The sequence below is a fragment of the Leuresthes tenuis genome, unplaced genomic scaffold (genome assembly GCF_036924035.1).
Source record: "Leuresthes tenuis unplaced genomic scaffold, fLeuTen1.0.hap1 SCAF_11, whole genome shotgun sequence".
Lineage (NCBI taxonomy): Eukaryota > Metazoa > Chordata > Actinopteri > Atheriniformes > Atherinopsidae > Leuresthes > Leuresthes tenuis.
Genome location: NW_027325365.1, coordinates 6,629,280 through 6,655,619, shown reverse-complemented (window position 1 = coordinate 6,655,619; position 26,340 = coordinate 6,629,280). Strand labels below are relative to the sequence as shown.

The following is a 26,340-nucleotide window of genomic DNA, read 5'->3' as shown; positions in this document are numbered from 1 at the left end:
CTCCAAACATCCACTCCAAGCTCCTCAGTTTGCACAAGCATGCCAATAAGCATGCACGCCGATATTTTTCTAATAACGGTGGCTTGTTAAACACTTTGATATCCTGTAAGACAATGGTTCAGGTAAAAGCAGCTGCAGCATACACTGACACTTTTTGTGTGGCTGTGTACACAAACATGAGCTGCTTAGACTCTCACAGTCGCTCTGTCTTGACCTTAAACATGAAGGTATTGACAACCACTGGCAGCTTTCCTTGAAAATATCACTCAACAGGAATATCTGTCCATCTGCCGGGGCTTATCAAATACCAAGATAATGCTAAGGTAAACAGAGGGTCAACTCTTAAATCCGCAGCTCTCTCACAGACTTAATGAGTTTTAGTGTTTGTTTTTCTCAAATGAACAGCTGTGCAACCATTAACAAGGACAGAGTTATGCAAGTCAGATTTTCTGTTTTACACTCATAAAATGATTTACATTCCTCTGAAATACACTGTCTGGTCTAAAAGAAATTTACCATCAAACTTATTCACCTGAGCAAATAGCTAGAAGCTTTCTGTTGGAAAAATACACCTTGATAACTTGTTGCCAACTGAAACATATACTTTAACTCCAACTGATGCAGGGAGAAGTTTTTCATTCCTTAAACAATCAGAAGACACATTCTGTGGTCGTGAAAACATATTATTTTGTTTTAAAAGGGTCAAATTATTAGTTGGCATTGAAAGAAAAAACACTAAACCACTAAGGAGGGACAGTGATGAACTATTATCTTCAAGAAAGAAATATGGCCAGAAGGAGAAAATCTTGAATGGCCGTGATAGGTGATTACTTAACAGCTTTAAATTAAATTAAAGAAGATTAACAGCAGAACTCAAGGTAATAAAAATGTTTTCTTTAGAAGAACAATTAGCAGTGTGGCTAATTTAAAAAAGGGCTTACATTTTTTAGAAAACAAATATTAAACTCTGGAGCAGTAGAAAAAAAAGGTCATGTTGTCTGTTGAGTCCAGACTGACCCTGTCCCAGAGAGATGGGTGAATCAGAGTGACTGGAGTGCTGTGCCCGTAACGCACAGTGGGGGCAGCGTCATGACCAGAGGTCGCTCCAGTTGGTCTTGTCTCGGTTCAGTAACATTAGTTGCCCAAAAAATAAGGTCAACTGATGGCCAAAAAAGACTAGAAGCACTAGAATGAACAAGGTTCAAGTGTGAACAAATGCTTCTGGGAGCAGACAACATCGTTTTCACACATGGACTCGTCACCAGAGTCCAAAGCTTAACCCCTCTGAGAAAGTTTGGGATGAGTTAGAGAGGATTTTACACAGCAGACTGTGAAGATCTTAAAAGACTCTGCACAGAAAGAAATGTTCACCGAAACTATGCCACTAAGTGTTCGCTGTAATCAAAGATAAAGGTCATCCAATGAAATATGGTGTGGCTTTGTTAGGTTAGTTAATCAGTCATTACCCTGGCAGTACTGAAGAATTCCTTTTAGCCATTTCAGCTGAGATCAATAAAGTTTGTGACATTTACATATTCTGCTGGAACACCTTTGAACTCAGAATGGACACATCTGTTTCATAGTAAGTCTACTTTGTTAACTGTGAAGTACTTTGCAACATATCCATGTGAAGAACCCTGTAGGAATATCTCAGCCTTGACGTGGTCTTTTGAAGCCATTAAACTAATTACACTTGTAAAGCTTAACTATCTGATAGTCCTCTCTCAGTCTCTTTGTTATTCCCGCCCTATTGTGTTTTCTGTATGAAGAAGACAGCGCTGTTCCCACACAGTGAATACACGATACATGTTTGGATATAATTGTACTGACCTATATAGCTGTGGCTGGTGGAATTAGAAGATAGTTATTGTAGAGCTAAAGTCCTGATGTTCTATAGTCTACATAACAATTGTAGGGCAAGTAAAACTCACTGGAAATATCCTGAAATAACCTTAAAGTACCTTAGAGTCACATCAGAGCTGACACCAATTAGCAACATTTTCAGTGGTAAAAGAGACCTGAATGTCATCCATTTGATATGTGCAACATTTCAAAGTGACATAAGACAGGTAACAGATCTCCAAAGTGAAGAACTCCCCTGTGATCAAAATTAGGCATATAGAAGCCAAGAATAATTCACAAAACAGGATTAAGATGGGCTGATAAAGAACAGTGGTGGAAACATTAAATTATTAAATCTTTCATGAGCTTTAAAAGGAAAAAGTCATTCATAAATTACACATATATATATGTGTGTGTGTATATGTTGGAAATCAAGTGACCTGCTCTCTAAATAAATTGAATTAGTAACTGAACAACCCAGTCATTACTAATGATTGCTAATATCTACATCATCAAGAAATGTATTTAATTCGACCAAAGTGACATCGGCGACAAGTTCAAAGAAGATTCTATTAAAATACACATTTTAATGTTTCCCTTCTAGACTTAAAAATGAGCAGAGGAGTGAGGTTTAGCAGTTTAGATCTGCAGGCATTCGAACTGACACCCCTCATTAGCCTCAGGCTCAATGAGGACCCCAATTCAGGGAAAATAGATTCCACTTGTTCTCTTAACAACTTTCTGAATGGTGAGGGGGATTGCACAGGAAACCTAGAATGGGTCAAATATGCAGTCTGTCAGATATTCAGGGGAGACAACAAAATTTGTACCAATGTCTGTTTATTCTCATTTTGTAACAGCTTTGCAACAATATCTGCTCTTCTACTGACACCTCTTTGAACTCCTGCCCTTAGGGTATGGCTCCCTCTTACAAAAAACGGTTAGCTATATCTTCCTCTGAGCAACGTTTTGGCCTGAGGTAGATCTTCAAAATCTTCAAAGCTCTGGGCTTACTTCTGACCTTGCCAGGCGTGATCCTCTGATGTGTGGCAGGTGGGACGGTGGAAGCGTCCTTCAGCAGGGATTACATTTAAATGCTTTTGGTCTGGTAGATGTTTGGGACAGTGGACAAGTGGATGTGTGACCTGATTGCAAAGATGGAGCGTGCTACCATTTGGGGACACTAATTACCCACAGGATAAATACAACACACTAACAACTGCTTGTAGGCGCCGAAGACAGATTCTGACATTTCTGAGAAGGTCAAAGTTAATTACTGTGTGCGATTCTTCTCATGGGGAGAGGAGAAGGAAAGATTGTTTGTCAAGAAAGCTTCAAAATATGAATAAAGTCACTTGTGTCACAAACCTGATGTTACAAAGTTAGATACTGACAGATGATTACTCCCAAATACAGCCTTATATCTGAATACAGGTTTTAAGAGTCATTAATGTGGAGCTTTAAATAGAAGGAAGTTTGTGTTAGTGTAAATATCTTTGGCTAGTGAAGTGTTTTTAAGTAATCATTCCTGGTTTGAGTTTTCACCTATCCAAGCACTGAGACATTAATTAATGGAGGAAAAATTGGTCTCAGAGTGCACATCAGGGCACAAGAACAACTGCTCCTGCTCACAGTTTTAGAAGATAGAAAGCATCACCAGGGCAGACACCATCATCAGGATATAAACTATTAAGAACTGACTGGATAAAATATTAAGAGCTCCCATTAGTATGTCTCCATTTTCTCTTGAATAAAAAGAAGAATTCACCATCATGACTTATACATACAGGTTTTGCGCGCAGAGTCCTCCACAAAGAGTGAAGAGATGTCCTCGTCAACGCCAGCCTCATTCTTGGCGATGCAGGTGTAGGCGCCGGTGTCTTCAAAGTGCACGTTGCTGATGTGCACCTCACTTCCATTAGCTGTGAGGAACAACAGAGAGAAAAGACCGAAAAAATGTTTGTGCCCTCCACAAAGAGATAAAAGGTGAATCCTATCCTACCATCCTCTGCTTCCATTATGTAACAGCTCTCTAACATGTTGGCAGGAAAGTTGGAAGGTTTGTTTCAGGGAAATTTCAGGAAGATTGGAGTTTGACGTAAGAATGTGGCATGTATTGTGCTTCTGAAAGCTGAGACGCATTACATTTACTCTTTACAGAGAAGCATTCATCTTCAACACTTCCTGTATGAAATAGAAAAATCTCCAAGTGTGTCTAGACAAAACTAAATGACTCAATTTATCAACAATGTGAATATTTGATGACCTAAGTTTGCTAATATCTCGATTTCAAGCCAGCATCTTTGAATAGGAAATCAGTTCCATCAACGACTTTATTCTCCCAATTTTTCAATTCAGCTAATAAACTACAAGGGCAGCAGTGCAGGTAAGGAGAAACATATCTGTGTGAAGGCAGCCAGACAAACGTAATTTAGTTTGTTGGGTTTGGTTTTACACTAAATTTAGTTATTTTTAGCAAAAACAAAATCAGGAGGAGTGTTGCGATTGCATATCATATGTTAACATTTACTGCTGCTGTATTTTCTTAATTTATTCATTTTCCAACCCATCTTCTGACAGTAACAAGCGTATTTCTTATCCCACTTGCTGGATTAGGGTTTTCTGACTGTATTTTCTATGCCCTGCTCTTTCCCGTTTTATGGATATACACGGATCGCGAGTGATCTGAATATCTTCCGAAGGATGCCGACTTTCGCCAAACTGTTCTCGGTGAGTAGATAAACGTATTTCATGCCAGAAATAAGGTTAGGTTTAAAAATACCAGAGTTCCCCTTTAAGCACATTAAGTGATGGGCACCATGAGGTCATCCACCCTTGTTTATTCTCTGGCCATCTTTGTTCATGTTACCCACTACTGATTTTTATTCAAGTACAATCACATCAACAGCTGTAACGCTGTAAATAGCAGCAACATCTTGACTGGTCTTTACCTTGCAGGGTGAGCTGTTTGGACAGCTTTGTTTTAATGTCCATCCCATTCTTGAGCCAGGACAGCTGTGGACTGGGGATTCCCTCAGCATGGCAGCGCAGGCTGGCGGTGACACCCGGCTCCCTGGCTTGGCTTTCTGGGTAAACTCTAATAACGGGAGGAACTAGAAGAAGAGAGAGAAAAAAAAAGGTAAAATGTAGAAAGGCAAAACTGCAGCTCCGCCCCTTACTGTTGACATCATTTGAGAAGTTAGTTAACTTTATGAAAGTTTTAGATAAGAGGCCGAGTCCTGAACTTATGGTTCAGCATCAACATACACTATCAATAGAACTTTAGAATAGATAGCTTTAGATAAGGTTAATGTGTTCAAAGAAGCCAAACACATAAAAAAGATAAATAAGGTGGAGAACCTCTGTTCTGAAGCTATTGATTTAGTTTGGTAGCCATCGATTTGCTGCTACCTTTTGTCAGGAAGGACAGAGGATACAAGCAAAATGTGTGAGGAAAGAAAAAGCACAAAGTCTTGCTCTCTTCAACAAACTGTTCCAAACCGGTACAAATTCATGCACAGCGTAGGACTGTAGTTTCAACAGTTCACCCAACCCTGAAGCAAAAACAAATAAAATAACTCTCCTACACATTGTACTTCCAAGAATCCTAAATGAACATAAATCAATAATCCACACAAATAGATAAATAATATGCATTTATGCATTGGCTGAAAATATGCCCCGAGGTTTGTTCTACACCCTCGGGCTAACTTGTTAGATTTTGCTCTAGAAAACATGAGAAATATCAAAAGAATTCATTTGAATAATCTTTCAAGAATTGCCTTCTCTGAGCACCACTATAAAAAAGAGCACGATACGTTTCACCACAACATCAAACACAAGGATGACAACCAGGTTTAAGTAGAGACATCAAATCTTTTTATCCAGCTATCTCATTCTGAGCCTCAGTGCCACAAATGGTGTCCTCTTTTTCCCCTCTTTTCTGAAACTGACTTCAGAGGCGTCATCAGAGGATGGAAGTTTTGGCAGAAGCAGAGAGGGCAGACGTGATGTTGGGACCACTTCCTGCAGGCACACGGTCAGAGGAAGTCTTTACTCAGCCAGGTGAGTGAAAGGACTCAGGATTGCTGCCACGACCATCTGGTAATCACAGCACACCGGGGCTTTGCATCTCACGTCATCCTAACTGCCAACACACTTGCCACAGTGGACCACAAGGGTTCTTAACTCAGTTTATTTACCAATCACAGCCACACAGACTCTGCTGTTACGCTGAATCCTCTCAGCAGTAACAATGCTGCCTGAATTGAACCCATGGAGACAAATATTCAGTTCTGTCTTTTGAGTGTAGATTATTATTCCCATCTAATATACCAACAGCCAAATGGTCAGGGTGCAACTGCTCATCCGAGCATGAGATACGATCACGCTTTTCTACTTTTGCTTCACAAATTTATGTTAAAATCACTGTGACTGCTGTGCTTGTGGAAATTGCTCCTTTAAAAACATACTGTTCCAAACAGAGGTTTAAAACTGCAGCTGTTTCAACAACTAGGGAGCAGAAAGCAGCACTGAAAGCACTCAACCTTTTTTTGTTGTGCAGAGCCAAGCTCCTAAATAGAAATGAGAAAGCAGTAAACTTTATCAATCACCAAAAGAGATGATGGATACTGTTAAAGGAGGATGACAACACTTTGCCAAGAGCAAGAGATCACTACAAGATATAAAATGCAAAACTCTGATGCCATGTCACAGAACTTGTCTCTTAAAACTACATAGAAAACATAAATATAGGTATCTAAGGATTCGCCTGCAAAAAAAAAAAAACTCGATGTGTATCAGAACATGTAATTACTAAGAAATATGACTGGCTGGAACCGCCTACATTGTTAGCTTGGAACTTTAAATCAATAATAATAAATCTGTCGTCATGGACTGCTTCAAAATGTCATTGTTCTTTGTAAGGTCTATGCGATCCTGAAACAATTCCTCACATTGACTGGTTTTAGGTGTAATTTCTGGTAAATGTGGCCGACTGTAAAGAATAACTTGTCATGAACATTATTACTTACTGACCCTGGTTAAACTATTGCCCCAATGCTGCTGTAACTTTTAAATAAGAGCAGCAGGTGAGATCACTGTCAGCTCCAAACTGAACCATGAAATAATGTTTTATGATTGAGTCATTTCATTATTGATGGTGAAAATATACCAAGGAAGTTTAATAAAATCCTATAAACTGCTAAGTGCACTTTTGCCCTCTGGCTGCGCACTCATCCAGTGAATCCTGTCCATACCTACAACCTTGAGGGCAAGTAAGTGATGTATGTATTGCTCCTTAATCTGAATTATCATTCTATAAAAGAAAAAAAATAAATCTTGTCCATCAACCATTTGGATATCAGACTGATTCATTCCAGGCAAGTTGAATATCATTTCCTCCACTGATTTCTATCATTTAAAATACTTATAAGCACACTTCTATGAAGGTTCTGCACAAAATCCATTTAAAAACAACCGTTTGCTGGTATAAGCCTTCCAGTGTGCAGATTTCCTCGAGGATTTTTATTCAATTAACAAAGCTAATGTATAGGCAGAACAATAAACTAATTCATTACATTAATACCCTGTAAGAAACAATGAAAATCACAGCTTTTTGTAGTCTCGCAGAAGATAAACTGCATTGTTGCTCTCATCAACATGTACTTGTTAGACAAGAGGCTAAATCAGAAGGCCTTTACTCTCATTATATTATTATAAAATCAACTCACGAAATTTGGAGTGCTATTTTAACAATGAGACACAAGCTATTCAACAAAAAAAAAAACATCCTCCTTCATGCATCCATCAAAATTAAATAACAATAGTTAGTTGTTGTAGTGCGAAGCTGCGTTCAGAAATGACATGTTAAGAATAAAGCCCATTGACGAATAAGATAAGATACTTTCATACTGTATATTTCACTCTGCTCACGGTGTGCATGCTTGAGGGGGAAAACAGCTGTGATTGAAATCCTGTTTTAAGTGATCTGTAACATTTCCCAAGTCAAACAGATGGTATCCTGGAAGAGTACAGTCAGTGATGAGGGCTCAAGGCTGTATATAAAAATATACTCTGCATAAATGGTCAAAAGAAAAGGCAGAATTTATGGATTATGGAAGCAGTTATTTCAAAGTTTCTTTGTCTTGAATGTGAATTCTATTTCGGATAAAAACAGAATTAAGATACATGACATGTAAATATAATCATGAGGTAGATAATTATCAGTTATGAATAATTTAAATGGTAATGATGCTGTAAATTCATCAGGAATGAGCATCAGCCATTTTTGGTATTGTGTGATTAAAAACAAGAAATTAGTCAAATTAATTAAATACAATCCCATTTTTTTTATAATGAAGAGAAGATTCCTCTTAGACTGGATGGCAGAATGTGTTGTGTGTAGAGGTGTGAAAAGAGGATTTGAGGGCAATTTCAAACAAGACGCACATCTCTGAAAATTCCCCGAAGCAACAGAAACATGTGTACAGTCGCCAGCAAAATTTCACAAACCTCATTGCATTGTGAACCCACTGCAGAGGGGGTTGAATAATCTTTCTGGTGATTGTAAAGTGCTTGGGTCATTGAGTTTCCTTTGAGCACACCGTTAATAAAACCCCTCTCAGTCAATCTCTCAAAGTTGTGTTCATTTGAGTGTTACAAAAAGAATAAATGCACAGCAGGCTGAGTGAAATTCAGGTTTGTGTGGGAAAGAAACTTCCATTGAGGAAAAGCCCAACAGCGGAGTATCGTACTAAATCCACTGAATGGATATGAACATGTATTTGCTTAACGCTTGGTGACGTGTACAGGCCCTAAACTTAAAAATAAATTGAAAAAAGATGCGGTTGTACATTCAAGAAAGTAATTAACCCGTTTTTCCTGGCAGCATACTGCAGAGCACGTGATAATAGTAGAAGAAAATAGAACAAAGTTATCTTTCAATCAATCAAAAACCCAGAGTTTTCTTTATCTTTATTGTGGAAATAAGTAGGGATGCAGCCTGAGGTTCTGCGTTGAAGTTAGGAATTTCTGCTGTAAAACATCAGGTAAAACACCTTTAACTCCTCATTTAAGTCTCTGATAATTAATAGATTATAAAGACGTAGGCCGCTTTGTGTGTATTTGTATCATATATGTAGTGTATCCATTCTACATTTCTACTTCACTTTAACAAATTACATTTTTTTGTTTTATACGTTTTAGACGTGCTGAATACATTATTTTTCTGTTTTGGTGTTAAAACAGAATTGCAAATAGTTGTAAAATATAAACGTATTCGTGACTACAAAGGAATCAAACATTCCACTTTTAAATATGTCATTTTTAACCTTCAAAGTCTATATGGAAGCAGTGGCTCAGGTGGTCTGTTGATGTTTTGATGTGGATGGTCTGCTGCTAAGTCCAATACTGTATATAGAACATTTCTTCTGATGCTATTGAGACAGACAGAAAATGGATACCCACAAGATTGAGCCGACATCTCAAACAGCATTTTGGGTAAATTGCTTGTGTGATTTTGGGAAGGTGTAACTGATTGGTGCTTTCTGCTGAAGGCCTCTGAACTATGACCCGATCATAGCTGGTAACAAGAGTCAGATTGTGTGCAGGTGTAATTACAGAGTAGGTAAAAGCAGTGCTGTGAGTGGGTGTACAGCACAGGAGAAAAGAAGATACAGGTGAGTCTTCTGTGAACCTCTTGAACCTACATTAGTTCAACCAAACATCTATGGTGCCTAATAAAACTTTAAAAGAGCAGCCTAGTTTATTTACACAGGTTTCCATGGAGGTAAATTTAAAAAAAAGAAAGATGGAACATGGTCAAACTTTCTGGTTCAAGACTTAATGAGCAGGAATTGGGACTGAGTTTTCAGAATGTTCATTTTACAGGCAACTTCATCCAAAATCAAAGGACAGTCATTGTCTGTGGGATTTCTTGGAGTAAGTGCCGATAATAGGCCTTCAGTTAACATGTAGTTGTAACTGGCTGCATTTCAGTCACTATTTCAGAAATGTGCAGTAACAATCAAAGGTGTGTCCAAACTATGAATGAGAACCGTTTTCTTAGAAAACCGTTGGATTAAATGCAGTGTATGAGAGCACAGAGAGCAAAAAAAGATTATGAGAAGTCCTGATGGTAGGCTGAATGTAATAGCTTTGTATTATATAAAGGCATCATTATAACGCTAGATATTAATAAAAATACTAATTTGACTTTGAAGAAGAAAACACCTTGAACAAACAAATAGTTAAGTTTCGGTTCGAGTTTGGGGATCACAATGTCAGAACACTTGATATTCCACTTTTGTCTTCAGTTAGTGTTAAAAAAAGCTTATCCTTTTCAGAAAAGAGACTGATGTTAAATAGATTTTATACTACTGATCTAACACGAGGAGCAACCCGGATGCTACCTGTGAAATTATAGGCACATATAGAACGATAATATTCTGTAAACGGTATGGTCCACTGCATCCAGGCCTCAAAAAAAAATATCTGATGACTTGCTACTGCTTTACATTGTGCAGAGGAAGAATAGAAGTATGTGGACTCATCAAATTCTACTAAGAGTTAAAATGATCTATCACCCTGTAACAAGAGGTCTTTTGAATAAATTTGATCTTTTCTTTCTTTCTGAAAGAAGCCTTTTATAAAGTTGCCCTCTTTTTCATTTCCTGGATTACTATGACCCAGAAGACTGAGAATAAACGCCACCAATCAAGTAGATAACATAGCTTTTGTCCATTTTCAGCCTTGGCGATGTCATCTTTCTGTGCCGTAGGTGACAGAACGGGATTCTAGTGTTTGCTCCTGTTGCTGTCATCACTGCTGTGATGCCCACTTGAACAGGAATAAATTTTACAAACATCTTTTAACAGCTGGAGTTATAGTTGTTTGTGTGGAAGTCCCTTATCCAGTGGGCTCTGTCAGAACGAGGGGACATTGCGTTACTGCTTACAGATTTTCCTGCCAAATATCCCTGTTGAATTACCCATCTATTATTAGTTATCCCCACTGTGATAATGTGACTGCTGTCATTTACAGGGCAATGCTGACACTCAGGGGAGACAGGAGGGATGGAGGACAGAAACCCGTGTAGGAGGAGCAAAGTTCTATCAAATGGTAAATGGTAAATGGACTTGTATAGCGCTTTTCTAGTCTAACTGACCACTCAAAGCGCTTCACTACATGCCGCATTCACCCCACACATTCACCCCACACACATTCATACAGCACGTCTTAAGATTCTTAACTACGTGATCATTCACACACACATTCATACCCCCAGTGATACACTGGGAGGCAACGTGGGGTTCAGTGTCTTGCCCAAGGACGCTTCGACATGTATCCTGGGGAAGCCAGAGTCGAACCACCGACCTTCCAATTGGTTCCGACTGCTCTTCCTCCTGAGCTACAGTGTTCCTGTAAATCCCACTGGCTACCCGAACAACTCAATAAAGGTCATTCGTTAGTCAAAGGACCATTATTTGAAAAAAAGCTCATGTCAGTGAATTCCCTTTGAAACTGAATGAGGGAGAGAAAGTCCATTCTGGGCTGCTGTACATGTCTATTAATGCTACTGGAGTTCCTAGTGGTCTCTGATAGGTCGATAAAGTGTCCTGAATTATTTAATTCTCCCAAAGTCGGAATTAAAGATCTGAAATCTAGAAGCCAGTTTAATCAATTACAAAAAAGAAAGGTGCAAACTCAAATGGTGAATAGAGGCATTAAAGAAAAATTAAAGTTATACGTAATGCATGTAATTGAGCCTAAAACAAATTTAGCTGATATTATCAGGAGAACTGGGATAATTGTTCGTTTAGGATACGCACGGTTCGCTACAAAGAGAAATTATTTAGAAAGCAAGTGTTTTTTTATGAGCTACACTAATGGGGCAAAGTATTAAAACTAAAATAAATATAACTGCTGAACATACAGTATAATACATGCTCACAGGTCATTTACTGGTTCGGAGACTAATGTGTTTCCCCATGTTTTCTGTCACAACACATAATGTGAAATAAATGTCAAAAGATACAGAAACGTCAAACGAAACAACTGAGAACACGAGCTTCACTGATGCAGAGACAAATGAGCAGCTATGTGGTATCAAGGTGTTTGTATCATCTACAGGAGGTAGCTGCCAATCACAAGGATATTGGAAGGTGATTGCTCATTTAGGCTGATAATGTGACGATGTGATGCATTATACAATTAGGAATTGGAATCTATGAAGAAGTGAAAGAGTGAAAAACATATACATTTTTTCAGAAGATACAACAAATTTATATTTTTTCTTTTCTTTTTATCTGTATATAAAGTAGGGAAAAGGTCAAAGGGTCAAACCCAAGTCCAACATAATAAACATGAAAATGCGTTTTGGAGAAAATACAGGACAATAATTAAAAAGGTCCAACTGCCAAACTCAAGCCGCACCTTATTTATGTTTCCTATCAGCGTCCTTTTCAATCTAACAAGTAGACTGATTTACATTAAAATGCTAACATGAAACGTTCCCTTGGTGTATTTGTTCCGCTCAGTGAACTCGATATGTGACCCGGCTGCTTTCTGCTGAGATGCTGTAGCACTGACGTTTTGCTAACGTGGGAAGCTAAAAACCCAAACTTTTTCATATTTTTCTCCAAGCTTGCAACAAACACGTGTAGAAATTAAACGACACGTCGGAGCAAATAATCATTTCATCGACTATTTTTGAAATCGAGTTACTTGAGGAATCGTTCCAGCCCTGCATGATGTAATATTTCTAAAGCTACAGGAGTTTAGTTCTGATTAGACCAATTAAAGGACGCCGAGGATGTGGAGCGGCATTAAACTATGGAGCTGCTGACCAGAACTCATCTCCCTCCTATCATCAGATGTGAGAAGAGGATGTAAAAAAATAAATAAATACACTAGATCTAAATCACATTCTTCTGGAAATGGAAACCATTACTACAAACAAAATCCAAATGCACACCTCCTACTATGTCAGGGCTCTGCAATTAAATAGTGAAATGTGATTTTACCTGATGTGGTGGAGCAGGCTGTGGATTATTCTAATAAGTGTGACTGGAGATCAGTTACATGGAGAGTCACGAAGTGATCAAAAAGTTGACCTTCTCTTAATTTTCAACAGCAAGTAACACAAGCAAAGTAAAGCTGCAAAACAACTGTAAAATTCATTTTGGGAGCTTTCAACACCATCCCACCCAGCGATCATGAGAAGTAAGATCGTTGAAGCCTGAAACACACACACATGTATCCTACCACAAGCTGGTCCTGTAAACATCTAATTCAAAGGCTTAAGAATTCATTAGGAAACCATCCATTAATCCAAATAGAGTAGTGCAACAGTTAGAGAAATAAACAATGCTGCATGATAGTTCAACGGGAATCAGATGATCCTGCTTCCAGCGATCTGATCTGTCCCGATCAATTCAGTCCCTTAAGCCTTTTGCACATTTTCCAGACATGTTTCAGAAGGACTGCATGTGAGAACAGAAGTCTGGAAAATGAGCAGGTGTGCTCATGTGTGAATACAGTGGCAGATCCTCTGAAGCATTTAAAACAAAGTGTTCGTTGTAACAGTTGCTGCTTCACGCCCATGTGCTATTGTGAAAGCATCTAAATTTATAAGGTATTGATACCTACAGAACAACAGTCATATGGGAATATAATCCACCATTCTGGAGTGTAGCAAAACTGAACGATTACCAGAGCGATCTTTTTGTTTCTCTCCTGTGCTCTCTTCAGAGTTTTACATGTTGTAAAAACAACTCCAGCTGAAGATTTTCCAGTTATGAAGTGTGTGAGCTGCTAATGATTGTTTCTACTGAAAGCCTGACACAGAAAAGAAAACTGATGTCTTCAAGCAAAATAGTGGATTCTGTACACTAGCCATTATTTTTGCTTAGACAGCAATAAAATGCAGTACCAGTTCCTCATGAAACCTCAACAGGACAAAATAAACGTGTACTTTTGCATCAGTTACTGTGCAGGTGCTGATATTCAGTTCCTGTGTGGAATCAAAAGTTGTCTTTGCTTAGACAGTCGTGAAAATGGAAAAAGGAAGCCAGGCGCTGTTTTTTTCCACTGAAAACTTGATTCAGACAAGATGTGAGAGAAGTTGCATTCTGATGTGTTTCTGAGTGTGTCAGGAGAGCCACTGCCAGGAGAATGTGACACAGCAGGGCTGACAGCTCCATCATAAAGATCCCAAGCCAGTCGTCAATCACTCGGCAAGAATCCCGTCAGCCATGGCACTCTAGAAGAAGAGCATTTGTGCACACAAACACCATAGAAGGAGACCACTTCACCCATCACGTGACTGAGATTGCCATCTAGTCCAGGAAGACTTGTCTCTGTGCTTCAATCGTATCAAACTTGGTAAGAAAAACTAAACATGCCAGTCATAACCATCTGTTTGTGAGAACTTACCAAGTACTGTGAATGATACAAACTCAAAAGAACACACGAGCCAGAGCACATCTACAGTATTCAAGGCAACGCCTCATACACCTCTGTGAAATACTGATGACAATCACTCACATTCACACACACCGTGATGAAAGCTTTTCCCCTCAGTTGTGATTACTCTCCTATGGAGATGTGGGAGTAATCCAGCCTGGATCTCGTGTCTGACACATATTTCATATAGCTTGTGGAAAAAGTATTTTTCAAGTGTAAAACAAAAGTAAAAAAGAATAAAACAGCTGGAGGGGTTATAAGGAAGGTCTCAGACAGATATTATAAAGCATAATGGGACCTCAGGGAATACGGTTAGACGTCTAAACATCATTTAATGTTTTCTGTTTGATTTATCATTTATAACAAAAAAAATCTACATAATAAAATTGAAATGAGAGAAATGAGGTCCACAGAGACTATGTTGCAGAAAACAATATAAATACACTTTTTTGAAAGTGTGTTTTCCTTCTTATTCAAAGGCCTTAATGAGAGCTTATGATATATGGAATTGTTCTTTAATTACTATGACTAAAGCATGGTGCAAGTTATTGAAATCAAATGCAACACTTTATTGCTAATTGTATAGTAATTTGTATCAAGTGTTATTAATACAGGAAAGAAACAAAAAGAATCAAACAAGACCAGATTAACATTACCAAACTGTGGTAAGAATGGTTTATCTGTAGGTTTGAAATCTCGCCAGATTGTCCAACATAATATTATAGGCAGCTCATGCACAGCCAATAGCATGATGCACCCCACACATATACAGGGGTCAAGCAGCTTGTGCCTCCCAAACAACTGCCTTCAGTGTTTGTTGTTACCAGTGTTCTTTCAACACTTTTCTACAACCCAACCAGGAACTCCAAATCCACAGCTCTGCACACTTTAACTAAGCTGATCTCCAGCACCTACAGACAGCTAAGATTCAGACTCTTTCTCTTCACTAATCTCAGTGACCTGTTTAAACCCTCTGGTACTACAGAAAGAAAACTACAGCACAGCAGCATGAGCTCGAGCGCTTTGTATCCACAAAATCAGTGAATATAGTAAAAGACACAGTCTGGCTTTAATAAGGGATTTTGGTGACAGAGCTGGGGCAGTGATAAGCTCTGATTAGTATGGCTCCACCTCTGCTTTTGCCCTTCCCCCAATAGAAATACGCCATTTCATGTCAGGATGATCGCTTTTATGACCAAGGATACACACTAAAGGGCCCTACGTTTGATGGCCCCAAAAAGCTCACCTCAAGCTCATACCCACCCTGCTACAGCTAAAACTTTAGACTACATAACTTAAAGACGGTAGCTCTGAGAAGCAGATTATCCTTGGACACAATAAACGAAACGACTGTACTTCAGCACTGTGCATTTCGACTGCTTTGATTGTAGGTGTCCCAAATAACTTCAAACAAACTATAAATACTTTTTATTTCAATTAATGTTTCCAATGTAGATGCAGCATTCCAGGATAAAAGAAGAAATGGTTGCTGTATTGTGTGTTTAAACTTTCATTAATCTACCCCAAACAGAGACTTGGTTTCTGCTGAAGTGACTTTAAGGGTGGACAAACTTTGCAGCCACAGCGAACAAACGAGATGTAACTTTATTGATTCCCATGGGTAGAGTGGGGACACTACAATAAAGGGAAAAAGAGCAGCTGCAACAGACTCGCAATTACAAATATTCACAATAAAATGAAGATCCTGGTGATAACAGCGCACACCGAGGATGGCATCACAGCTAACTTTGTTAAGATCACAAAGAAAATAAAAGGACGCTGGCCGTCAGTGATAGCTGGTCAAAACTACAAAAAATGTGGTGGAAAATCAATCTACAAAAGATATTTAATCAAAAAGCTCCTGTAAATTTAAACAGCTTCCTCAGAGTGGAACTCAAACTGTACAACAATAATCAATAACATTATGACCACCTGTCAGCAGCAGGTTCTTTAAGTTAATGTGGAGTTTTTGGAGACCAAGTCAGCAACTCCGCCTAGTTTCTTTTCTTTCTCAAACGTTTGTTTGTGTATTAGGGTGCATTATTCTGCACAAACAGCCAAGGTACATTATGTGATGCACCTAATGCAAAAGAAAATATGATTCATCAGACTAGGCCACTCTCTTTAATTGCTCCATGATCAAAATGGGCAACCTGACCTTAATTTATTTCAGTATTTTTTCAAAGAAGATATCAAATCAGACTGTGCTGATTATACTGATGTATTCTGATACCGTCTTCCCGGTAAAGCTGCAGCAGTGTCTGAGTTTGTGTACAGCACAGGCCAACAGCACAGCTGCAGACTCCCTCACAAATTCTCCTAATTACCAATTCCATCAACATTTTTTTTCTCCAAAAGCAACTAGCATTGCATGTAGCAATGTGCTGGACAAACTGTGGCTAAATTCAATTAACGAGTGTCACCAGCACAGCTCAGAGAGCACAAGCACTCACTTTTTCTCCTTCACCTCCGTCTGCCCCACAGAACGGGTGCCAGACTGTGATCTCCAACTGTGACCTAACATTTTCAGGGTCATTTTACATGAAAGTAAAACCAAAATCATAACAAAGATCTTGTCAACTGATTTTTCTTCTTTAAAACCAGGCAATACATTTGTAAAATCAGCTACTGCTTGTAGTGGTAATGGGTGTATTTCAGTCGCTGTCTGATCGCAGAAGTGGAATCATGAACGGCTTTATTAGGAACCAAATTATATTGAAATACAATAAATGAGAGCAGTTATGGGAGGAGACCTGTTGACAGCATGTACAATGCAAACACTCTTCGTTCTATTTTTGAAGAAATACTGATTAAATGCTGTGCGCTGCCATTCAGTTGGAAAATACCAAGGTATCATTGTTGGACCATATCGCTCAGCTGTAGCCCTGACCACAGTAGCATCCAACTGAAGCCACGGCTGTAGAGATGCTATGACCCAGCCATCATGAAAGGCCCTCGTCAAAGTCGATCACATCTTCACACATTCCCATTTTTTTTCCTTTTTCCAACACATCAACTGTTCACTCGCTGGCTAATATCCCATCCACTGCCAAATGCCAATGTAACGAGATAATCAATGCTTCTCCCTTCACCTGTCAGAGGTCATAAAGTTACGCCTGATTGGTGTATATCTTGTCATTCCTTTGTGGCTTCATATCGATGGACAGACTTCAGAATCCATTTTCCAGGATTACCCTATTTCAGCTGTTTCCTAATTGAGTTGCAGAAAATCTTAGCATGGCAGGGTAATATTGGGTCCTTAGAGACTTCACTCTAAGAATTTTAAAATCAGTCTTCAGTAAAAAGGTCATGAAAAAGTTACAATATTAATTACAATTTAAAGTCATCAGTCTCACAAGATTCACACTGTTTCTATATACACGGGTATAAGGTTTGTATATCAGAGCAATTAACCCCAGAATAAACTTTTAGAAGAATGATAATGAACCAACTGTCTGTCAAATGTAATGAAGATTTCGAGGTTTCTCCACCGTGATTTACTTACGTCCAGCTCATTAGAACCAAGATGGAAAGAGAGAAATGTGTCTCATTTACTCAAGCTCCACCACTTCACCTTTGCCCGTACATACTGCATCTACTTCAGCATTCACATGGTTTGTCCACCATCTGGACTTTCCCCAAACCAATTAGTGAGAGCCGTGTGAAAGTTGTCAGCTTTTAACTGACATCTGTGTTAAATTGAGGCGTGGTCACAGTTTTTCTCTACAAAAAGGCTGAGTGTGATGTTTAGAATAAATAACTTTGGAGCAATGCTAGGACAGACTATGGGGCACTGTGTGGAATGAGTGCTGTAGTTCCTGTTCTGTTTTGTTAATGTTAGAAAAGAAAAGGGAAGAGGTGAACTGATAGAGTATTGACATCTCCATTTTCAATTTCAAGAAACACGGAGAAATAGATGTTTGTTGGCTGACTGTGTTTGTTACAGTCAAAGTTAAACAAAAAAAAGGACAATGACCAGAATTCTTCCAGAGGCAGCAGTAGATCTACATTTTGATCTTTTGATCATTTACCGAGGTTAAAGTAGCAAAATGCATATATATAAATAAACCTCTAAAAGCTGATGTGTTTGGCCATTTAAAGGCTGAAGAAAGAGCACTGACATACATTTACCTGACACAGGTTTATCCGTTTACGAAAACATTCACGTAACGAATACACAGCCAGTATTATCTAAAAATGCAGACTCTTATCTTGAATTTGGGGGGTATTCATATCCAAAATAATCAAATAGTTTATGTTTTACAACTCTTTTATACAGTATGCTGAACCCTGTTTTTTCATGTGCTCCAATGTAATGGGATTCAATGGACAAAGAAGGTGAAACACATTTGCACTTGCAATAGCAGAGTCAGTCAACTGTATTTCACTGACAACAAAACTGGAGGCAGAAATTCCCACAAACAATCAGCTGAAGACAGCTGCAGTCAAGTCTGTCAAAACATCCCAAAGAAGAAACTCATTCTTTGTTGATGTCCAGCCGTTTCAGACAGTCACTGCCTGCTAAGAATTCTCAAAAAACACAAAATTAACATTTATAATTATGCTTTCTGAGCCCTTGAAAAAGAAGGCATTATCCATTTAATCCATCTGTTATAAAAAATATTCATTAAATACCAGTAAATTAAATATGTTATGTAGCCAAGCATATATATAGCCGGCACATGAGGCAACAAAAAACAAACAAACAAAAAAAAAAAATATATATATATATATATATATATATATATATATAGCGGACACACATAGTCTAATGTGATAAGATATAAGGATTTACCCGAAAGTTCTGAATAAGCCTTTAACCTTGTTTGTGGGCACCACCTTCAATCGAAAGAAAAATAAAAAAAAAAGGTTAAATTAATAATAAATTATTAATGAAAATAAATCATTAATGAATAATTAATAAATTCCAGACTCATATAGTTGCTACTCGTGAATTCTCATTTTGTTGGACTCACACATACGTAAAGAACACATACACAAAAACCGATTGATTTTATAGATGTATGTATATATGAACCATTTATTAAAATGACAAGACCAAAGACATGAACCTTAAGACAACAGGAGAAATGCTTTGAATATGGATGATTATATAAGAAACACTGAATTGAAAAGAACTAAGGGGAGGGGATGGATGGATACCGGAATCATTCAAATAGTCCAGGTTTGTTACTATTTGAATTTAAAGGCTAACAGCTTGGGTTAATTTTAACAGTGAATTCTCTCGACACCCACCGCATACCGCCTGAAATGTAAGAACAGGGCAGATGTTACTGTTAGGTCAGCTCCGAACCACAGGTAATCACCAGCGGGTCCAACTGGGTCTCTCTCGGTTCGGCCTTGGTTGTGGTTGACTTTCGGGGACTGGGCCGGTCGCTCTCCTGCGCTGGAGGGCCTCTGGTGGCTTCTGGTTGCTCGGAAGACAAACGGGTGGTGTGTCGGAATTCACCGCAAATAATGACAAAATTGTCCAAGGGTCGAGTTGGTTTTGGTTGCAGACCAGCTCTGATGAGGTGCACTTAAATTCACAAAAGATTGACAAAAAGGTTGACAAGCTTAACGCTGGCTCCTTTTGGTGATCAAAAATAGGTGAGGATGCTGCAGCAGTAGAGTTTAAAACGCTCTATAGAAAGGACACAGGATGACAGACGAACAAAAACGCAAAATGTCTCTTTCTACTACATTCTTCTCTTTTTGTCTTTGTTCGGACCTTCTTCTTCCATCTCATCTTCCTCTCCATTTTCAAAGACTCTCCGCCAGACTCTCATTCCATCAATCTTAAAACTCTTTGTTCTTCATCTTCTGAACTCCTGAACTCTTTTCCGGACTGCTGAACTGACTTTTCCTCGCGGTTTCAGGAGCTTCATTCGTGGAGGCGGGGCATGACATAGGCTTACGCTACACTTTCAGCCAATGGTTTGCCTGAAACTGTTGTGACGTCTACCTGGGCGTGTTTTGTAAGGCGACCCATTCTGGCTTACAAGCCTGCAACGGGGGTGCAACAAAGGAACTTGTTTCTTAATTTCTCCATCTCATAAACATTTGTTCAGAGGATTCTAAAAACACCATAACTTGTTAAGATATAAAGGTTAAAGATATAGCATAAACTTATGATATGAAGACATCAAAAACAAAATAACATAACATCATGATTATGAGTCTCAACATTCAGATGGATATCTGTAAAGTTATGACGTATGAATAACGAACCAAACGATGTTATCTCCCTGTGTTAAACATTGAATACAATAAGAAACAGCAGGAAAACATTGGTTAACAGTTGCATTATTTCATATAAATGTCACATGTCATATGCAAGTTGTTGACTTTTTGGGTTTAACTATTCAGTACTACAGACCACTCGGGGTCAATGTGGCTCCATAAGCTGATTAGTCATTTTCCAAAATAATTACTTATTTTGTATCCTTCCACGTACGATCAAAAAAGTATTAAAATGCAGCTTGTGATATCACTGAGAATATGAAAGAACTTGTACAAAGATATAAGGCACATTTCATACAGTTTCACGATTCAGCTAAAAGTGATTCTGGGTGAGATCCTTTTGAGAGGTCCATGCAGCGACTGTCTCTGGCTTGAGTCAGAGTCAGGGCAAACTGTCACCATTGTTTACTTTGACCCAGATAGGGTCGGAAGGGTCCTGTTCTGGTTTTCCCCAATACTCTCCTGAGAGGTTCCGTTGTTTCTTCAGCTTAGTTAGCACTAGGCTATTAATGCATTCATCTAAATTTATGGTACAGGTCTGTGGACAGAGGGGCTGAGAAACTCTTTCATGCTTTCATGCTTTCATGCTTTCATAGGCCAAAGGTTGGTGTAAATTTCTCTTCTTTGATGTAGAAATCCCCCATCTGGTATTTCCACACTGACCATTCCCACAAAAGAATGTTGCAGTCATTTAAAGCCTTAAGTTTGTATTAAATTCCACACTTGACTTCGCTACAGTTATGAAAAATAGCCAAAATGTGTTGGTGGCCAAATATATCCAAAATTAACTGTATTATGATCTTTTATCTGTATGTGGAGAAATGGTTGGCAAACAATTTCTGCTTTACAGATATTGGTCACAAACTCAGCAACTATGGAGCAACATTTTAATTTGGATTTTTGTTTTAACCCGAGACTCTGGTTAATTTGTTTCACAGAACCATTTGAGAAGTCCTCCTCAGAAACAACATAGCAGGGAGAAGCATCTGTCTGTCAAAGTCAACCAATCAAATGAGCTAAACAGGAGAAGCCATTGTTGATTGTTGTAGCATCTAAAACTCACCAGTAGCTTCCAACATAAATAGGAAGCTGATCAGTGCACATTTTTATGGTGCAGCCACTAACTGATACCCTGGAGCCTTACAAGATGGAGGATCATGACCTTGCAAAATACATTGTTCATCATTCAGTATTCACTCTCCTTCTAGCTCTGTTGTTTATATGTACCAGCTCCCAAATGAAACAACTGCATCTTCAGCTGTTAAATGTCCCACAGAGGAGTCTCTAGCAGCATCCATCTGCTACTTGGTGGTGCGCAAGTAGTGTAAACTAAGAAACTTGCAGTTTGGCTCTACAAAACTAAGATGAGCTGCAGATTCAGCTGATATTCCTCTATAGATTCCACACTATGAGCACTTTCAGGATGCTGTGCTGTTTAGCAGCTGCTCTAAGAGAGTCAGGTGTGTGACCAAAACTTTATAATGTTTCTTATAGTCATATTACCACATAGCACATTTCACAGTAATAGAAGTTCTATAACAGTAACTAGTACCTTACAGCCATTATTGACAACATTATTTCAACAAAAAAGTGATAAGTGTGTGTATGAGGCTCCTACCATTCACTTGAAGAATGTGGGTCTGAAACAGTTTCTCATATCCATCAGCATGACAGGTGTAGTTGCCCATGTGAGTTGTGGTCACCTTGGTGATGTACAATGAGCCATCATCCCCAAAATCCTACCAGATATACAGGAAAAAGAAACTTTGGTCACTAAGAGAAACAATTCAATATGAGGAAAAAGCAGATCTGTTTAATGACATTAAGAGCTGCAAATGAAAAGTTTAAAATGGAAAACGCAACAAGCCTGTGGAGTGCAGATGGAAATCTTTTAGGAAGGAAATGAAAACGAAGTCACCAGAAAAGGCACACTGTGGATTAGTTTCCCATCAAGCTAAAACAAAAAAACAACTGAGAAAACTTACTGGCAAAAGCTGCCGTTAGGAATAATCGATTTCCGATTTAGTCACTTTTCCAATCAAACGAAAGCGATGGACTTGGACTGAATGTACAATTGATTAGTGTGGAAATTACACTGTTTCCCACCTTCTAAAAAACTAACTGAAACAGCGCTGCAGACACAGGCTAAACTCTTGCTGCACATTTGAAATGTCAATGCCCCTGAAAAAAGCAAGGGGAATATTACTATCCTTTGGTCACAACGGCCGTCGCACAAATACACGAAACATTTCCCATGTGGCCTATTTAAAACCTTTCCATGATCATGGAGATAACTAAAACATGATGAATTCATGCCGTGTTGTGATCATTAAGCCAGTGAACACACAGAAAAATAGACAAAGGAGGAGAGCAAACAGAAGAATAAATTTTTCATGCTGCATTACAGACAGAAGCCCCCAAAGCTAATGAGCCTATTGATGGTGTGTTTCGCCTGGCAACGAATGAACAGCTGCCACCTTGTTAAGACGACGCTGCAATAAAAAGTCATTAACACAAGACATTGTATGCAGGTTTTGTATCATGTAGAGCCTTGGATTAATTCTATATTCTTTAATCCCAATTTTTATACACATACATACATATGTATTTCTATATGTAGTGTATTATATGTTTACATAATAATATATATGTTTATGCATATCTATGAATGTGCATATGAATGCGTTAGGAAGTCAAGTTAAGACTACTGACAGGTGAAGTTAAAACCTTAATTATCTCATTACGAGTACGATGGAACCTGGCATCGTAGGTGGAATATATCCATAGCAGGTGAATTTTATGTACATCAAGTTGCTGTGGTCAAAGGAACTAAAACTGTAGAACCAGTGACAGGGTCATGTGCGGCCAAGGCTGATTGATGAAGGTGGGGAACAGATACTGTTGTCCTGTCCAAGAGAAGAACTACTGCAGCTAGAATTGCTAAAAGTTAATAGGTTCCAACAAAAAGGTGTCAGAAGACACTACGCATCGCAGTTTGTTGTGATTTGGGCTGCAAAGCTGCAGACCCATCAGAGTGCCAATGCTGCCCCATGTCCGTCACCAAATGCGTCAATGGACACCTGAGTATTTGATGAATTACGTTTTTATATTGTGTCTAATATATTGTGTGGAAGGCTGGGTCCATGTTAGCAGCTTGCTTGGGGAAAAGATGGTATCAGGATGCACTATAGGAACAAGCCATTTTCTGAACCTGAAACCTTAGTCCTGCCATTCATGCAGAGGTTTGTTTGAAACATAATAACTACCTAAACAAGGCAAACATGACACCTACGAAATACATCCCATCATGAAAACTGTGTCCCTGATGACAGGAGCCTCTTTAAACAGAATGATGCATTCTGCCACATTAGGATGACACGTGTCATTTATTGTTTTAATCCAAAGTTGGCTCTGGTAATTTGAGGGAAGAGAGTCATGCAAAGCATTCTATCTCAAACTGAATAGAATAAAGTAAGTATAAACAGAGTAAATCTTTGGAGACCACTTAGCAACAAAATCACTGTCTGTGCTAACAATGCTTTGTGATGCACAGCAGCTTTTCACATGTGAGCATGCTTAAGCATTCAGCCTTCATCAGAGGTTTCAACAGCCCCACCTTGATGAAGGCCAAATGCCAAAACATGTTCATTCCTAACTGATGCCATGCATTAAAAATCATTCACATATCTTTAAGAAGCGTGAACTTTTGCTCTACCTTTGAGTCTGTCTGTGTGCTTCTCATTTCTCATGATTGAAGACAACATGCTTTCGTGAAATTTAAAAATGTATCTGCTGATAATTCCTTTTTTTTTTTCTTCACTAAATAAACTCTGATCACAGCTTTTCAAGCTTTCAACGCAGCATTCAGCTTACCCTTAAAGGTCGTTAGAGAAGCTGGGAACATCAGGCCTCGTGTTTACAAGCAGGCAGTGTGTTTATCAGTTGGTCCCAGTCAGCTCCGATCTAACTTACTAGCTCTGAATGAGTGAAGCATCAGAGCTTCACAATATGAGGGGAAATCAATGGTACGTTTTGGCCCCTTGGGCTGAGACCATATTGTGTCACTTTCTTAAATGAAAAATGAATGTGGGGGAGAAATGAAACTCAGAGGAGTGGAACGAGTGGCTGCGGAGGTTGTCGACATGATTCCTCCTGCTCACCTCACGACTCTCACCTCAACTATCAGCAGCACCCAGCTCTCTGCAGACAGAGCAGGCAAGTGCAGGACTTCTCAGAAGGAAGGTAGACAAGGGCAAGTAGAGGTGGATTTACAAATAGGCCACAGCCCTCAAGAAACTATAATTAATAAAGCTGCCAGTGCTGGGTCACCTCTGAAAGGACATTGAAGGTCCACCTCGAGGGATGCCAAACCTCCACCGGCATTTCAGAAAATGGCAAGAAGAATGGCAAGAACTCTCAAGAAGTTTCCAGCCCACCAACATGAAACTTTGGAAAACAATGAAAAATTCCCTCCATTGTGAACAAAAGTCTGTCAAAGAGAGATTTATGCCAAAAAAAAAAAAGCTAGAGATGTTGTTTAACTAAAAACAGGCTGCTCTTTGACATTAAAGGTTCAGTTCACTTATTTATTAAGTAGTATTGCTGTTCCTCTAGTTGCTTCTAAGTATACAAGCTTGAATTTTATTTGACTATGTTTACAAGACTTCTGCCACTGTAATTTCTGTCAATGACCTGTGAATAGTATCTAATTTGTTTTGCTAACAGCACTGAAAACCCTTCCTTCATCTCAGTTGTGTATTTTAACTCTTGTGTATTTGGGCAATAATAATTTGTGTGGGTGAGTAATCCATGTACACACAAAGCAACATTTGTTCACCAACATTTATGAGATGTTTGCAGTTTATTTTCTCAGATTTTTGTTTATACTCGGTATTATGATGTAAGTTTGTTCATGTGTAAGCTCCATGTTTTGGTACGGAGGGACAGCTAAAGAAAGCCTGTTAATATTTCTGAAAGAGAAAATCTCTCCACAGCAAGGATAGCATCAAGATGCTCAGATCAGCAAAAGCAAGGTTAGATTTAGACTATGACCATGTAGGAAATCATATGGACAACTCACTGCACTCCCTAAGTTTTTGACATGAACAAGAACTGATGTCAATCATGTATTTATTCTGTCTCAAGCTGAACAGGTGGAGTCGTCTTCTCTCTTTCTTCAGAAAAGTTTTTTTTTACTCAGTATTGTAAGAAGAAAAAAAATGAAAAACAAATCAAAACACAATGATTACAACCTGTTATTTGAACATGAAGTTATGACTTGGATTGTGCCATCATGTATCTAGTGCAGTCACTTTGCTAGCTTTGTGGGCTTTTTGTGAACAAAGTGAATGGAGTGATGCAATGTCAGCTTGTTGAAGCAAACAAAAAAAGAAAAAAGACACCCTACCTGTGATGGGATCTGTTGAGGTAAAAACAGAAGTCAGACAGTTAGATGTTTACAGCAGTCACAATATTTAGGCCTCTAAGAGTCTTAAAGCATCAGCTACCACTAGCTAAGGTACCATTTTTTTCTTGATTGAAAAATACTGAAAATACACTGCTTGGCTATTTATTGTTCAAGTATTAATAGAAAGTCTTTGGGATTATTGGTTGGACAAAGGGTGGTCTCAACATGGTCAACCCGGCAATCAGAACAACCCAGTCTTGACTTGTTTTTCAGTCCACTTGTAGCCTGACTCTAGAAATGCTTGAGTTGGACAAAATAAATCATTTCTATGACATTAACTGATGGATATTTCATTGCATTCAGGTGATGAATATAATCATCAG

At 38.6% G+C, this 26,340-nt stretch overlaps 1 protein-coding gene across 1 annotated transcript in view; it reads right to left on the bottom strand.

Annotated features, from left to right (window-relative positions):
- Positions 1–26,340, bottom strand: part of fstl5 (follistatin-like 5) — a 175,131-nt gene that overhangs the window by 31,456 nt on the left and 117,335 nt on the right. Inside the window, exons 8-10 of the mRNA XM_072395234.1 lie at positions 22,169–22,289; positions 4,794–4,955; positions 3,630–3,764 (exon numbers count right to left, since the gene is read on the bottom strand). Of these exons, the coding sequence (XP_072251335.1) occupies positions 3,630–3,764; positions 4,794–4,955; positions 22,169–22,289 (418 nt within the window). The remainder of the gene's footprint in view (positions 1–3,629; positions 3,765–4,793; positions 4,956–22,168; positions 22,290–26,340) is intronic.